Here is a 17912-nt window from a genome sequence, read left to right on the forward strand (position 1 = left end):
CTGCTGGGGCAGATTTGTATTTTTTCTCTATCCTGGAGTTAATAACCCTAGCCCTAACAGTATCTTTGAACACCTCAGTTGCATGTTTGATTACCTCTTTTAACATAGGGAGAACAGAAGTGGACTTTTGTGATGTATCAAACGTGTCCATTAAGAAATCCTCCTCCACAGGGTCTGCATGTAAATCTACCCCGCCGTATTGTGCAGCTCTGTGAACGAGCTGGGTGAAACCTATGGTATCCTCTGGAGGGGGAGGTGTAGAGGAATAGATGTCATCCTGTGGTACATTAGGGACATCTGTGTTGTAATCGTCCCATGGGTCTGGGGTGTAAGGAGGACTAGGTTCCCCTAGTGGTTTATCGTCTGCACCCTCCCCTGTGTCATCAGAGGTGTCCTCATCGTCCACTGGTGGAGGAGATGGTGTACGGGAGTGGTGCGGAGGTGGAGGAGGAAGTGGAGAAGGGAGTCGTAGAGGAGATGTTGCAATGTCTCTCTTCTATGGTGGAGATTTAGTCGGTAGAGGCGTGTCCGTTGGTCTCTTCTTGGAACTCAAAATCAGTTGACCTGTTTTGGGGTCTTTTTGAAGAGTTGTTTTGGTTGGATCCGGTTTAAAAAGCTCTTCTGGTGTAGGCTGTGCTTTCAGCGCCAATTTTTTTTTTCGGATCCGAAGGCTTGCGTGGCACTGAATCTGGAGTAGATTCGTGCTCTTTCGGCTTGGAAGCATGAGATTTTTTTGGGCTCTGCAGGAGCCTGCGGAACCAGTTGTTATTTGGGGTCCGAGGGTTTTTTGGGTTCTGAAGGTTGGGAATCTGTACTCTTCGGCATTGGCTTTTTACTCAGTTCCGATTACTTTTTCAGAGTCGAGGGTTCGATGCCAGTAGGTTTCGGTGCCGACGTCAAACAAGAAGGTGAAGTGGCAAATCTCATCTGCCTTCTCTCACTAGAGAGGGATAAAATGAGCACAGCTCTGGTGCCTTCTCAAGCAAGAATGGGTTTTTGCGGGAGGGGCGCTCCTCTAGTGCACTCTGAGCTCGGGCAGTACGAGGGAACATTTTCTAAAACAATCTCTCACTCCAAGCTGAGGAGGTGGGTAAAATGTGAACAGAACGGACATATTCGAAGATGCCGCAAAAAGATGGTGTTCTTTTACAAGTTTTATTTCAATTCACTAAATTCAAGTGGTGTCACACGATTCGTGACATGAATGTGGTACGAGATTAAAGAAAATGGCGAAAAGGTGTGAACTATGGCTTTTTAAAAAGTTATTTGAGTAAAATGAAGCCAGAAGTACAGTGTGTCGAAGTCTGAACCAGTCTGCGGTTAACAAATTATGGGCCAAATTATCAAGAATGGCGATAAGGGGCGTGATAATATGCCCTAGAGAATCCCAATAAAAACTCATGTTCTAGTTTGAGGGACATCAAACCTGGGCTTCTATTGGAATTCTCTAGGGCATATTATCAAGCCTCTTTTTGCCGCTTTAGCAGCATTTTCTTGCCACTAAAGCGGCGATAATGTTACACCCGTTCTTGATAATATGGCCCTAAATGTTATGATTGTTATCTATTTTTGATATTTTTTAGTTGAACCTTGCATGCATATAAGGTGAGTACTTGGCAATAATATTAATAACAATGACGACAATAATTCTATGTATTATGTTCTAGTTATCAGTAATAATAACATAATGAAAAATAAAATAGCAATGATGATTATAATCGAGTTTTTGCATGAAACCCCGTTTTCAACAGCAAAAGTCACAAGTAGTCGGATATTACTGTTGAGTAATTACGTTGCAGTCAGTGTCTGTTGGGTAGGCAGCGACTGGTGCCTACTCAGTTTCTAAAAGGGAGATGAGGGGTGGGCAGCTCTTCTCACTTTCATTCTCCGGGGCCTAAAAACGCAATACAAACTTTTCAAAAGATACACAAAAGCATGCAAACAGAACTCAGAAATTCCTTCGTCTCGGTGGGGGGGGGGCGCTGTCTGGCAGTTCTGAGCGACTTGAGCCCGCCTGCGTCCTTCTAGGTCAGTTCTTTATATATTTCCCTGTAGCGCTGCGTGGTGGTGAAGAGGCCGGGGCGGGGACAGGCGCAGCAGCAGTGCGTGGCTGCGTTGCCATGCAGACCCTCAGAGGAGGCTCTGGCAGCTAAGGGTCGCCTCGGCCGGTGCACACGTATAGCACAACACAGGTGTATACACTGCACAGAGCCACACCCTGCCTGTTAAGCACAGGAACACAGCTCTCCAGACACTGCCCGCAGCAGCGCCTTGTGGTTACAGACCAAAGCAGTTGGGTGCGAAATACCTAACCTTTGTTCTACAGTATGGTGCTTTATGTGAAAAAAGCGGCTTCTCTTTTATAGATTGCTACTTTTGTTTTAACAAATTATGAGCAAATTCAAGTGAAGGCACATGACATCTATCAAAGAGTTTCCTTTCCATATGTAAATGTATGTGTAGCTTTGTGTACAGCATTCTGGACTGGAATGTATTATAGGCAGGCGTGCCACGCCCATTGGGCTGAAAGGGCTTCAGCCCCCCCCCCCCCCATTCCTCCCCACCCGTTGTGTGTGTCAGCTCGGCTGCGACAGATTTCCGGGCTCACACGCACCGGAGTACTTCACAGGTCATTAAAAGACCATTTACTTGCTAACAAGGCTTTGTTTTGTTTTCACCCCTGCAGCCACTCTGTTGACACATCACTACTGACGCCACTGCTGCCACCACTGCTGACACACCATTGCTGACACACCATTGCTGCTATACCACTGCTGACACCGTGCTGCTGACACCGTGCTCTGACACCCCGCTGCTGACACCCTGCTGCTGTGCACTTCACTGCTGACAACAACTGCTGTGCACTACACTGCTGCTACGCCGCTGCTCCTACACCGCTGCTCCTACACCGCTGCTCCAAAACAGCTGCTGACACCCCGCTGCTGACACCCCGCTGCTGACACCCCGCTGCTGACACCCCGCTGCTGACACCCCGCTGCTGACACCCCGCTGCTGACACCCCGCTGCTGACACCCCGCTGCTGACACCCCACTGCTACGCAGCTGCTAACACTCCACCGCTGACACATCGCTGTTGTGCACTTCACTGCTGACACTTCACTGCTGACACTTCACTGCTGACACTTCACTGCTGACACTTCACTGCTGACACTTCACTGCTGACACTTCACTGCTGACACTTCACTGCTGACACTTCACTGCTGACACTTCACTGCTGACACTTCACTGCTGACACCCCGCTGCTGACACCCCGCTGCTGACACTTCACTGCTGACACACCACTGCTGTGCACTACACAGCTGCTACTACACTGCTGCTACGCAGCTGCTAACACTCCACCGCTGACACATCGCTGTTGTGCACTTCACTGCTGACACTTCACTGCTGACACTTCACTGCTGACACTTCACTGCTGACACGCCGCTGCTGACACGCCGCTGCTGACACGCCGCTGCTGACACGCCGCTGCTGACACGCCGCTGCTGACACACCGCTGCTGACACTTCACTGCTGACACACCGCTGCTGACACGCCGCTGCTGACACGCCGCTGCTGACACACCCTTTCTGACACGCCGCTGCTGACACGCTGCTGCTGACACATCGCTGCTGACGGCACTGCTGATACACGCTGCTGCTGACACGCATGCCGCTGCTGACACGCATGTCGCTGCTGACATGCATGCCGCTGCTGACACGCATGCCGCTGCTGACACATCACTGCTGACACGCTGCTTCTGACACGCTGCTTCTGACACGCTGCTTCTGACACGCTGCTTCTGACACGCTGCTTCTGACACGCTGCTTCTGACACGCTGCTTCTGACACGCTGCTTCTGACACGCTGCTTCTGACACGCTGCTTCTGACACGCTGCTTCTGACACGCTGCTTCTGACACGCTGCTTCTGACACGCTGCTTCTGACACGCTGCTTCTGACACGCTGCTTCTGACTCATCTTTGCTGACACGCCGCTGCTGACACGCCCTTGCTGACGCACCGCTGCTAACGCGCTGCCGACACACCCCTGCCGACATGCCCACTGTGTTTGGCAAGGATTGTAGGGGGAGATCACATAAGAAAGTTACACGAATGGAACAAGCATTGAAAAGGCAATAGGTCATGCCTTTGATTAAGTTAAAGCCATTTGCTTTACTAATGGTATTGTACAGTAAAGCAAATGGGTTTAACTTAATGAAAGGCGAGACCTATTGCATTTTTATATGCTTGTTTTTTTTTAAAGTTAACAGAAATACCCCTAGCATTTGGCAAGGGGGACACCAGACCTTCTAGATCTTGTTCAAGACTGGAATTGTCTGTTAAAAACCACAGAAGCTGTAAGCTATTTCCATGGTAAAGTAAACTTCTCCCTGCTCTTAGCAAAGGCAATAATGGACCTTCATTCATTCCTTGCTCTGCGGCAAGGCTGAGAGGCAGTAAAATCATTCACTGTTCTTGGGAACGGTGGCGCAGTTTGAAAGGAGGAGAAGTTAAGAAAATTTCCCCCCCGCAGCACAGCAAAGCTGTTGAAGATTATTGCCCACAAATATGTTTTGTTCGAGGCTAGGGTATATTTTACACCCCTCCTGTCTCCTCCTACTCACCTGACAAGGCCATAGTAGTGTGGGGGGAAATATGTCCTTTTATGTTTTTGACCTGTAAGGAGAGATCCGACTAACTGGGCCTTCGCAGCAGACACCAGATGCTACTTTCTACCGGATCTCACAAAGTGATTGGTTGTAATGGATCCAAATGATTCTAGCTAGACACCTCATGTTATTTTAAAAAACATTACCAAATTGTGTCCAGTGGGTATTGCAGACCCTCAATTTAAAAAATAAAAAGTGTCACTTACCTCAAACATTGACCGATAACCTTGCATGCTTAAGCTTTACTTTCATTTTGACATATATAACTTAAATTGGCCGAGCAAAAGTACACTGAACTTGATGAGTTACAGATTGGGCATTTGCACTGCTTACCTGGTAAGTTTGGTCTATTTCAGTTCAGCGTTTTAAAATGTTTTATTTTGCAAACTTTTTCAGTGCCACGTGTAACTTTTCTCACTTTACAAAAGAGCATCACATTTTGTAGAATCAAAGTCTGAATATTATACAGTATTTTTTCAATGATTGGTGCCCATTTTTCAAGGCAGAAGCTATTGACAATACCCAATGGGTTTTCGATGGAATGTTGTGACAATATTTTCTATAAAGATGTAAATAACCTCACACACTCAATCACCCACACAGCCACCCCCATCTGTGTATGACAGTGGGGGAGACACTAGTCATGGGTACATTTTCAGCTCAAATAATTTGAACTGATCAGGGAAGTCCTATCCTACATGCCTTCATTTCTCTTTTACAAACTGGTGTTTAATTACTACAGCCAATGGTTTGCAGGAGGTTCCCATCATTTCACATCACAACACTGACCTGTTCATCCAGTTGTTTCAAGCTGTGTAACAAGGGGAATTAGTCAACTTTGTTTATTAGTCTTCTTCCACCCTAAATTGTTTTTGCCACCCTTCTGCTCGTCTTGTTCAGGTCTTCTTGTTTTGTGATGCGAAGTACTCTATTAATTGTCAATTAAATTTGCTATATAAAAATTTCGAAAATAAATAAAAGCCTAAGAGGAGTTCTAATCATGATTTGTGTAATGTGTTGCCTTGATCATGAAAAATGGAACCTTGTTTTATGTCATTTTCTATATGCGTTTAAGGTGGCCCACATTACAGAAATTGTATTTAATTGTGAAGATCTAAGACCACCACTTTCGGTCTAATTGCAAGTTCCACAAAGCGGTATCCCCTGATGAGTAAACTCCTGCACCTGTACTTCTCTGGTGCAAATACACTGAACCTGATTTGGTTTATTGGCCAGAAAACCGAGTTGCTAAAACCACTTTTGGCTTTGGCTGCAAGTGCAGCCCAATGTCTGGCTCCCACCAAACCCTCTCCTGAAGCACGAGGGAAGCATGTTGTGTTTCCCTCTTCCAGACCACATCCTCTCCAGCCAACTGGCAACCTCTGCATCCCATCTTGTGACCCTTCGCCCACACTTCCCCTCTCCCATTTATCACCTGCTCAGAGCAGGTGGCAAGTAAGACCAGTATACCACAGGGATTTGGGATCCAGTGCTGAATTTGACCTAGAAAAACCAGGTCTGATTGATTATTCCCCATTCTGTGGGGATTAACTTGTAATCTACAAATTAATGTATCGTGATACCGGCACTAAACGTCCATTCTGACCACACTACATCCTGACACACTAATCCACATTACTCATAATTGGATCCACAATGTTGAATATTCTGTGAAGCATAAAATAGATAATCCTCTTGCACAATTTGAGTAAAATGGTGATCTTTATTTTTTCTTTCTATAGTGATTACCACCGTCTTGGCAGAACCACATATGATGAAAGGAAAAGCAGTGTCTGTCTATCCCTACTACCTCACATTGGACTCTGCTTTATATGGAAAGGAAAGACCAGTCATGAAACTTCCTGAATTAATTCGATTACCTTTAAGTCCGTATATATGGCACTATCTTCAGAAAGACGAAAAATCGTTGCAAGACCTAAAAAATGAAATGTCAGCTTCATACTGTGAACTAACATGGCCTGACTCAGGAACTCCTTGCACAGAGGTCATTCTTGTCCCTGACGCGTCCTTATCTAAGCAGAGGATGATTCTCTTCAAAGTTGCTAAAACATGGGACAAAGAGGTTCCCAAGAAGTTCTCAAGCATAATGGAAAAATTTAAAGTTATTGAGCATTCAGTGGATCGAGATATGTGGGAGGTTATGAAGGAGAAAGTGACTAGTGCAGTGGGAGTTGAAGTTATCATACCTGATGTCAGCAGTAACAAAGTTGGTCTAGCAGGAATTCTGGAAAACGTTGTCCAAATGGACTTGCGATTCAAGGAAATTTTACAACAGACCACAAAAGAAACTGAAAGGAAAGCTCAAAGTATCTGTGAACACTTGCGTGTCTCGCCATCAGAGTACGCAATACTGTGCTGTGACAAATTAGATGAGGATATCCTCAAGACCTTCCCAGAAATGGAAATGGCATTTGAGGTTTCAAAAAGCAGAATTAAGTTTTTTGGCCTTCCACTAGAGGTGGCTGTTGCTAAAAGTAAGATACTTGAATGGGAGCGAACTTTAAAACAAAAAACACTTAATCTTAACCCTTACGTTTTGCGCTTTATTCAGCAAGTAGATAATGAGGATCTTTCCTACATCTTGCTAACAGATCAAAAAATCAATGCGCTTTGTAAGACTGAGAGCACAATGGTGATGTTGAAAGGGAACTCGCAGAAGGCAATAGAAGATGCGGAAAAGCAAATCAAAGAGTCTATAATCTACAAATGGGTTGATCTTGAAGACAGTTCTGTAATCAAAATGACAGTATGGCATACGCTAAGAAGTCGTTTATTGGATACCTTCAATTCAGAGAGGCCAGCTGTATTAATTGAGATTGAGGAAAATAGAGTTGTAATCATTGGATATTCAGTAGCAGTAACAGAAGTCTATCATCAGGTTTCTAATTTCATTGACGAGAACACTCAAATTAAAAAGTCCATCCCTCTTGGGTATGAAGTGGTGGCACAGTTTCTGCAAGAGGAGAAAAAGCAAATGTTACTTGAAATTCAGAAAAAAAACATCAAAATTGATTTGAACCCTCAAACTATGAGGAGACACCTTTTATTGTCTGGTCCACGGAGAGATGTGCAGTTTATGGCCGGCGTGGTCCAACAAGTCTTGTCTTCACTGCATTCGAAAGTCCTCTCTATTAACAAACCAGGAGCCAAGAAATTCTCCCAAAAATCGGAGGAGACGTGGTTTATTACATTGAAACAAAAATTCAACTGTTACGTGAGGTTAGCAAAAAACCAAGAGGAATGCGAAGAGTATTCCGAGGTGGAGGCAGGCCTTCCCAGCTACCATGTCAACCTGCAAGGCGGAATAGTTGTGGGGGTTTACAAAGCGGACCTGCCCAAGCATCCTGTTGATGTGGTGGTGAATGCTTCAAATGAAGACCTGAAACATATTGGAGGTGTGGCCCAAGCACTTTTGCAAGCTGCAGGCCCACAACTACAAACTGAAAGTGACAATATTGTTGAGCGTCAGGGAAAACTGAAACCCGGGGGCGTAGCGATAACACCTGCCGGGAATTTACCTTGCAAACAGGTCATTCACGCAGTTGGTCCCCGTTGGCATGAATTTACCCCAGCTACTGCGGAGAGCTTGTTGAAAAGGTGTATTAAAGAAAGCCTTGAGCTTGCAGAGTTGTATAATCACAATTCCATTGGAATCCCTGCAATTAGTTCTGGCATCTTTGGTTTTCCGTTAGACCTCTGTGTGAATTGTATTGTTGTTTCATTAAAGGAACACATGGAAGCTCGTAACTGGAAAAGTTGCCTGTCTCATATACATTTTGTCGATAAATGTCAGAAAACAGTGGATGCCTTTACTTGTGCATTGAAAAAACACTTTGGAGGGGGGCAACAGTCGCAGCCTGTCCCAAGATTAGCAAGCCACACTAAACCAGAAAAAAGAAAACCCAGAAACCAACAAGATGTTCAGGTGGTACAAACAGAAGAAGGTCTTGCTATTATTTTGGAGCAAGGAAACATTCAAGATGCAACAGTAAGTTTTTAAAATATATTATGTATTCTACCCCTAAAACTGTAATTACATTGATATACTGGTCCGGAAGCAGAACATAGAAAAATATTTTGGAATTCGGTTTGCTTGTGTTTGAAAAAGTATAGGACTCCATATTCCTTCAGTAGTTTGCAGGATGATTCGTGTAAGACCATGCTGAGAGCAGCACATTGCATTAAAAATCTGTCTCCGGGAGAGAGAAAATATACATAACTGGTAACTGTAATATGGGACTGTATTTACATCGAACAGTTCTGTTAACATTTATAATTGTCACCTGAGCTTAGTCAAACATAACCAAGTTATAATCTGCTGACGTAAACATAAATTCTTACATGACCTTGGACGATGCAGTTTGGTGCACTTGACAGTCCTTGTGGTGTTGCTATTTTGATTGTTAACCCTGCTGTCACTATTGCCAGAACTGAATCTGGTTGGCCATTTTGTCATGTAAACATAGCAAAGCACTACTATACACCTGTTCGTGTTTTGGACCTGAAATGGAGCAACCTACCATCTGATCTAATCTCACACTCCAAATGGTCAGTTTTCTCAATTCTTTTATTATAGAAGGGTAGAGATGCATTTATTGCAGTGCAAGCCTCCCTTTTAGATTAGTCTGAATACTTCATCACCCACCATGAATTGGAATAACATTTGTTTCATGAAAACAACACCTTCCGTTTGGCAGACAGTTAACTTGTTTATCAAAACCAACTCCTGTTTACTCAATATAAAGTTGCAAATTTAATGGCACACTAAAGCCTAAGGAGAATAATTCAAAGATTCCTGTATCTTTACTTAACTTCCAAATCATTTAATTCCATATCAGTTAAAATGATTACAGCCGTAGCCAACATGTTTCGTTCTTACAACCGTCCTTTTCTGGGCGTTTTATTTCACGCAGTGTATTTTCTTCATTAATCCAATATAAGTGAAGAATATAGGTCTTGTTAAGTCACATTCCAAAATCACTTTCCAATCTATTCCATCTTCTTAGCAGTTTTGCCAGTTGGAACGTGGAATGCCTGTCACAAAGTGGATCACTGATTAGGATGTCATCATGGGGTATAGCCTACCAGGAACATGTGGTTTGGATTGGTGAATTACCATAATACATTGGAACCGAGATTATAATAAGAAAATGGAATAGATTGGAAAGTGATTATGAAATGGAACTATACAAGACATATATTCTTCACTTTTATTGGTTAATGAAAAAAATATACTGCTTGAAATATAATGCCCTGAAGAAGTTCATTGTAAGAACGAAAAATGGTTGGCTGTGGCTGTAATCATTTTAATTGATATGTAATTTGAAGAGTTTAGAAGAAAAATAAAGAAGGTATACAAATCCTTGCATTATTCTCATTTTACATTTTTTTTTTGGGTGCACCGCTAAGTTTTTAACTTTATGTTGATCTGTTTTGCAATATTATCATTTAGCGGATGATAATAAGTATTGTGTGCACTTTATCTATTACTAGGGAACAATGTTGGAGGTGCAATTTGGTGTGCCTGTCCAGAGTTCAAAGTTATTCATGTTTACTTTATAATCTGAAGGTCAGTTTGCCTCACTCTCTGGTTCATCACTTTTGCAGGGCTCTTTTTAGTTCGTGCGGTACCTTCCCCATGTCGGTATTGTACTTCGATTGCGTCTCCCTTACTTTCCATCTCTGGCTGATATTTGATTGCTTTTGCTCCTTTGGGGCGCGGATTGACCACGACCCCTCCTGGGTCTCGCCGTTCGGGGCTTACTCCTGTCTCTGTGTTGCGTCTCTTCACCATGCTTTGATGGAAATGGAATGGACTCCTTTCCGGTAATGCCCTCGCTGCCACGAGAAATAACCTTTGACTGTTCTCCATTAGGTTTGCAATCGGTAATGATTGCCGGGACAGAACTTGGTCACATGCGACGCTTGCTGCTCCTTCCACCCCAAAAAATCAATTTGCGACAGTGGCACTCGTTGGGTCAAGTTGTTGTATAGGGGGAAGACAACACCCCTACACCTCTTCGCACCCAAGGACATCAAGGGGGAGCATCTTCTGCAGATGAAGAGGTTTTCTCACTGAAGAAAGTTCTGGTTACTACCGGGAGTTTTAGTACCTTCCGCCTGCTCAGCCGTCCGTGCATACAGCACCTCTTCCTCCCGCAACACCGCCCTCAATCCGAGCAGCCTTTAGTCAAAGGGCACTCGACTAGCAGGCATTCAGGCCACAACTGCCTTTGGGCTTTGTTCTGAGCGATACCAAAGGGGATGATGGACGGAGTGTTGGAGCAAACACCCTCCACCCCCCCCCCCCCCCCCCCCACCCCCCCTCCCAGTCAACTGATCTGGGTTTAATCCATCATCATTCTTTAGCTCACTCCACCACCCCAGTTCAGACATGGCCATATGCAAATCAGTCTGACCCTGTGCCTCGTGGGAACAGTCCAGTCCGAACTGCCAAGCCATGTCTTCCCTGGAACAGAAACAAGCATCCTGGAACCGGTTTCTGGCTAGTCAGCCGTCATCAGCCAGGCTAGCTTGAATCCAGTGGCAAAGTGAGCAAGGGACCCACGTCTGGGCATACCCTGACAACTTAGGGCAAACAAAGCGATACCAATGGGGATGATGGACGGAGCGTTGGAGCAAATCAAACACTCACCCCCAGTCAACTGATCTGGGTTTAACCCATCATCATTCTTTAGCTCACTCCACCACCCCAGTTCAGACATGGCCATATGCAAATCAGTCTGCCCCTGTGCCTCATGGGAACAGTCCAGCCCGAACTGCCAAGCCATGTCTTCCCTGGACCGGAAACAAGCATCCTGGGACCGGGCTTTGTTCGGCACAGACTAAACACTTTGGATGTCTGCCCAGCTCCGGCTCAGTGCCGAAGTAGCCTTTGAGACCGACCACATCGGCACCGGCAACTTCGACACCAGCACCAAGCTGACTCTCTGCACCGACCACATTTGCCTTGGCACCAACCAGAACATCTGCGTCGAAACCGAAGGTATCTTTGTAGCCTGAGCCCTCGGCGTACACTAGCAAGAACGACACCTGTGCAAATGAGCCGATACTCCATAAGCTGCAGGAAGGGCTCTACTCAAGGCAGAAACATTTGGTCATCCTCCCCACACTTCAGGCCGTCCAGCTCCTCCTTCAAAACATCAGCTGTCCTTCAAGGAGGCCTTGGACATTCCTATTCCAAAAAAACATTTCAAGAAAGCGGATATGGCTACCAACACATGCAGAACCATCCATTCGCCCTATTCCACCCTCTCAACCTTTGCCCTCCCCACCTGCTTCTCTGGGGATCCTCTTGAAATCACGCCTGGGTGGGCTGCACATTTTTAAAGAACCTGTCCGAGCTACGGTTATAACACCTAGGGTGGATAAAAATATAAAGCCTCCCCTTTCGACCCCATCCATATTCGCAGTCAGCTGCCGCCACCAGATTCTTTGGTGGTCACTGCTGCCCATAAGCGAGCCAGCTCCCAGGCCAACGTGGTCGCCCCTCCATCAGAAAAATAAATCATAAATCATATGCATTGATGCTGCAGGTAAAGGGTGGCTGCGCAATCCGCCAACTAATGGTATCTAGCTAATTTTTTTGAGCTTCTAGAAAGATGTGATTGTGCCTAGTGGGACGAAATAGCGAAGCTTCTTCAAAACATCCCATAGGTGCATAACAAAAGGGGTCAACAGATAGTTTCTGAAGTTAATCTCATTTATAACCCCTGTATTCCCTTCCCCTAGTGCAGCAGACACCCCTGCCCGAGGGCTCTATTTAAGTGTTATGCTACGCAGACATTCATGACTCTCTATCTGTAGCTTCGAGACGTCGGTTTAGCAGAACCTGTTGAGCATGCCCTTTGATGGACAACATGTCTTTGGTTCTCAAGTGGACCAAATCTTAAAGATCATCAAAAAGGATATGGAAGCAGCCAAAGCGATGAAGGCACTTCATACATCCACTCCCGCTGCTTTTTTTCGCCACGCCTTGTACTGTGGAGGCTCAAAGACCAACTCCCCTGAAGCATCCACATCATATCAAAGCACCCAGGGACAGCAATCCTTCCACAGGGTGTATTTTAGAGGATCTTACAGGGCAAACAATTCTAGAGGCAAAGCAAGGGTTGCTCCCAAAAAAGAGCTACAACCTTCACCAAACCCTGACTTGCCAGTTCTTCCCCCCAATCACACAACACTGGTCGGGGGGGAAGGGCACCTACAAGACCTCTTTCCTACTTGAGAAACTGTCACCTCAGTCCAGTAGGTGTTGTATATTATCCAACATGATTATTGTCTGGAACTCTCTTCCACATTTCCCACCATTCCACCTCCTAAACACGGACTCACCCCAGAACATCAAAGGACTTCTCCTCGTAGGAACTATAGAAGCCGTCCCCTGCCATCAGCAAGTCATGGGAGTGTACTCATTATGCTTGCTGATGCCCTAAAAGGACAGATCCCTCTGGCCCATTCTAGACCTCAGGCTCCTAAACTAATACATCCTCTCAGAGCATTCTCATATGGTTATCCTTCAGTATGTCCGCTCGATCAAGGCTGCATTATGTGTCCGCTCGATGTCAAAGATGCCTATTTCCACATACCAATACATCCAGCTCATCACCGGTATCTTAGGTTTGGGGTTAGTGGAAAGCATTACCAGTTAAAAGTGCTGCCTTTCAGGGTCACTACTGCGCATCAGGTGTTTACCAAGTGCCTTGCCTTGGTGGCCGCACACATGTGCAGACAGGTTGTCCAAATATTTCCATACCTGGATGACTGGCTGATCAAATTGCCACCGACAGCAGTGTTGTGAACACACATAAGTCAAAATAGACCACCATCATCATTTAGGGTTCACCATCAGCGCCTTAACAAGGGGCTATTCTCAACTCGGAGGTAGGCATAACCCTGCCAGGATTCAGTCCTTTCAAACACAGATCCCTCTGTTCCAACCAAGTCAACAACTCACAGTCAGAACAGTTATGCGTCTTTTAGGCATGATGGCCTCCTGCATTGCCATAGTTCCACATGCTGTGCTACATATGTGTCCATTGCAAGAATGCTTAGCAGAACAGTGGTCTCCAGCATTGAGACGATCTAGTGTTGATGGGCCGCTGTGCTTGTTGCTCTCTTCAGTGGTGGAACTCCATCAACCTGTTGCAGGGACAGCCTGTTCTCAACCCGGTTTTGCAGTGGATTATTACAATGGACGTCCGCCTTATGGGTTGTGGCCATCTGCTGAGGAAGATGGCCGCACACTAACACAGCTTTGGCACCCATGCCCGGCATCGTGATCCATCCGTAGGAGAACCTGCAACAGAGAGCGGAGTTCGAGCAGCGCAGTGCCTTGGGGAACCCCTGGGTCCTGCCTGGGGTGGAAAAAACGAGCATTACCTGCCTGGAAATAAGAAAGTTGGACCGCTGCGAAGAATCTGGGAAGCCTCCGCGCGTGGCCTGGTAACAGCGAGTCGCAGGCGGCCATAACGGCGAAGTAATGTGAGCCCGGCGAATGGAGGGCCGTCCCAGGATGAGGGCTCAGAGTGAAGCAAAGATTGGCTCCATAGAGAGAAGGGGACCGACGGACCCGTCTGCCGGCTAGGCCCACTCAGAAACATGCCACCGCATTGCGTGGTGAAGAACTAACCAACGCAGCGCATCAGTGGCAGGGTGCTGGGAGACAATGGCGGTGCCAGCTGCTGGGTCCCAGTTGATGAGAGAATGAGTAAAGGATAGGGCCACACCGGGCGAAACAACCAGAGCCGATCGGGCCGGGAGCCCTCCGGCACCGCCGCGAGTCATTCAAAAATCGACTGCATGTTAGGCCTATGAAGACCATGACCCCTAGGAGAGGAGAGGCACAAGACAGAGCCCAGCTTCGTGGGCAATCGAGAGGGAATCGCCGGGAATTGAAACACCCTTCCTGGACCCTAGGGGTGGGACAGAGACAGGTCCCAGAGCAAGATCCAACGTGGTTCATCGACACAGGACGTACAGCCACAGCTGCGGGGGGAGCGGCACGCGCCTGGGGGTAAGAGCGAGCCGGTGAAGCCGACAGGCCGAGTAGAGCCTTTACATAATGGCCTGGCAAGACGGCAGTGAGTAACTGGTAGACTCCACCCCCCTAGAAGAGGCCCGGAAAGAAGCAATGGCGGGAGGAAGAGGAGGCGGCGTCTCGCTGCAGACAAAGCTAGACAAATACGCATGGTAGTAGGGAACAGGTGATCAACAAAATGCTCTGGGGAGGCACAAAAGGAAGATGCACCACTGTCACGAGAGGGAAAGAAAGACGACTTGACGCTACAAGATATTATGTCGGCAATTATGATGGTGTGCACCTCTCTAGAAGCTAGGATAGATTTCGTCTCCTCTGAGGTGGGCCTAATCAGGGCGGACATTCGCAACATGAACGCCTGAATTAAAGAAGTGGAGACCACCACCAAGTCACTAGTGTCAGACACATACTCTCTTGAAAAACAAGTCAGCGAGCTACAAATAACTATGGAGAGACTGAAAAGCCGGGTGGAAGATTACGAGGGGAGGGGAGGGCTAGGCACAACACTGTCCGAATCCTAGGCATGCCGGAGAAAGCAGAGGGCCCAGCAACAAATCTCTTTGTAGAAGATCTTGTCATGAACCATCTAAAGGCTGTGGGGGGGTGTGGCTGACCGGGCAGCGAAATGGCCGCCTAACAAGCGAGCTCCGCCGGCTGTTGCACTTTATCCTGTCATAATCCTGGCTGTTTTGTGTGGAAACCGAACAATTTCTGGTCGTACCCGTGCCCGATGCTTTGGGGCAGAATCAACTCTATCCTCGAAGCCCTGGCTTGTTCGGGCCCGGCCTGCTGAACTCCGGATGTGCTGACCGGGGACAACCTTGAGCGCGATCCGACGGCTGTGGAGATCCGGCCGGGGCCCGTGCGCCAATTGAGCCCGAGGCTGTGTGGGCCCGCCCGAAGCGGAGCTGCGGCAGCAGGTACGAACCGAATGTCCGCGTCTGCTGGGGTGGGCCAATGCCCCTGAGGACGCTAGTGTTGCCCCATATAAGCTCACTATCCTGCGTACATTAAAGTGACATTGGTACATAAAACTCGTCCGGCTGGACAAGCTGATAAAGTAACGTGCCGCCATTTTGGATTGGGCTGCATTGCCGTGTGGCGTGATTGGAGGTGGGGCTGACCCTGGTATCCTGTGCCCTTGCTGCTGGATGTAGGTGCGCTTTGGGGACTGCGGAGCTCACGGGGTGCACATGGTGACGTGGCCGACCCTTGCAGCGGGGCAGCATCTATGACCGACGGCGCCCACGTGGAATCTGAGAGCTGCTGGTGCGAGGCCCTTTCGTTCTGAGGCGGCGGCTGGCGCCCAGCATTGTCACAACCTGGCCTTGGTGTCTAGGGGGATCCCGATGCACAGAGTTGAGAGATAATACCCGGCAGGGATATTGTGCGGACATCTAGACCGCGACGTGCATCCCCTGTGCGACCGGGGGCCTACACGGTATTGCTGAGATCTGCGAGGGATGGTGTGTCTGTATTTCTGGGCCCCCGGATGCCGCCTCGTGAACTGCACTTCGCCTCCTCTACTGCCTAGCTGCTAGAGTCTGACGGAAGATCTCCTTCCAGGGCAATTCGTCGTTGCCCGCCTGTCTACCCTGACATCCAGGGGTTGTCACTGCTGGTGGGGAAACTGTTCCACTTGGAGGACTTGTAATACCAAGTAAGTGCTCTGCCTCACTCCTAATCCCTGGGGCCCACAGATCGGTTGAGCTCCACGCTTATACACACGGAGGTTGCTGAGAGGCACAGATCATGGGGAAGGGCCACCCCAGGCAGCCGAGGCTCACTTTTGAGCAGAAAAAGCAGTCCAAACAGTCAGAGCAAGACTCCATAACTGCAGGAGGATCGTCCCCTGAGGCTCCTCAGGAGGTGGACGTTGCTGCGCTACTGCTAGAGGTACGCTCCAGCCTAAAAGGTATAGACGCAAAACTAGATGCCATGACTGCCCAGCTGGACAGTGTGCGTTCCCAGGTTGCCACGCATGAAACGCGCCTCGATAGCCTTGAAAATAAACCTACGGAATGCTGCGAGTTCCAACAAGCAACCAAGTCGCACATTATCAATATGGAAAAGAAAATTGAGGCGCTCTGTGCCAAGGCGGATGACTTGGAGGCGCGCTCTCGACGGTGTAATGTTCGGGTCACAGGTATTCCGGAGACCACGGCGATGGGGAAAATGGAGGTCTTCATAACGGAACTGCTGCATGACATTTTTGACCCAAACCTTTCTCCTGTGTTCACTGTCGAGCGAGCGCACAGGACATTGGGGAAAAAGCCGCCGACTGGGGCCCCGCCGAGACCGATCCTAGTGAAACTCCTCAACTACCAGGACAGAGACTTAATAATATGTTTGGCAAGGGAGAAAGGGAAAATTACACATAAAGGGAATAACGTTTCTTTTTATCCAGCTTTCACACCGTTGGTGCAAGCTGCCCGCAAAGAATTTCTACCTGCCAAAAGACTGCTACTCCAAGCGGAAATCCCATACTCCCTCATGTACCCTGCCAAACTACGGGTCGTACATGAAGGCACGACGCACCACTTTCTAGACGCAGGCTCAGCTTTAAAATGTGCAAAGTGGGCCCAGGTCCAAGAGAAAAACTTCTGCAGAGGTCGACGCCGGTGGCCAGTTGAGTGACAATGACTGAAATTTAAGTGCCCTGATATGTTGCTATTTCTGGATATGGTACACCTGTTCATACTGTTGCTGCCATGGTCCTGGTAAACCTGTTGATTGGCTCACACTACGGTGTGGTGGGTTGCCTATCTGATCTAGATCGTGGGTTATGTATTGTGTTTCTCTTTGATAGCCATTGCTGAGGATTCCTATTGGCGGATGTGCTTTTTAGCTGTGAATTGAGCCGATCTTTATGATCGAGAAACAGCCTATGTTAGTGCAGCCACCCTGTGTGCACAGGGGTGTATGCTCGAGATGCCACGCCTCCGAGGGGTGTATCCAGCACTTCAAACGTTCTACTGTTCCAACGCCTTTGGCGTATTAGGGGGGGTTTTGACACAACCTGATTGGGGGGTTGGTGTGGGAGGGGAGTGGTGTTGGGATTGGGGTTGGTTGGCGAATCGTCAGTGCTACATGAATGTACTTGTACTCTTTTGCATACAAGGTTCTAGTGTGGGTCGGTTGGTGTACATGCGCACCGCTTTGGTC

The 17912-nt window shown here is 47.5% G+C and overlaps 1 protein-coding gene across 1 annotated transcript in view; it reads left to right on the plus strand.

Annotated features, from left to right (window-relative positions):
* The window catches only part of LOC147732882 (protein mono-ADP-ribosyltransferase PARP14-like), a 1251483-nt gene that overhangs the window by 242223 nt on the left and 991348 nt on the right, over positions 1 to 17912 (plus strand). The window contains exon 7 of the mRNA XM_086957427.1: positions 6409 to 8675. Coding sequence (XP_086813553.1) covers positions 6409 to 8675 — 2267 coding nt within the window. The remainder of the gene's footprint in view (positions 1 to 6408; positions 8676 to 17912) is intronic.

This window comes from Lissotriton vulgaris, chromosome 2_1 (genome assembly GCF_964263255.1).
Source record: "Lissotriton vulgaris chromosome 2_1, aLisVul1.2, whole genome shotgun sequence".
Classification (NCBI taxonomy): domain Eukaryota; kingdom Metazoa; phylum Chordata; class Amphibia; order Caudata; family Salamandridae; genus Lissotriton; species Lissotriton vulgaris.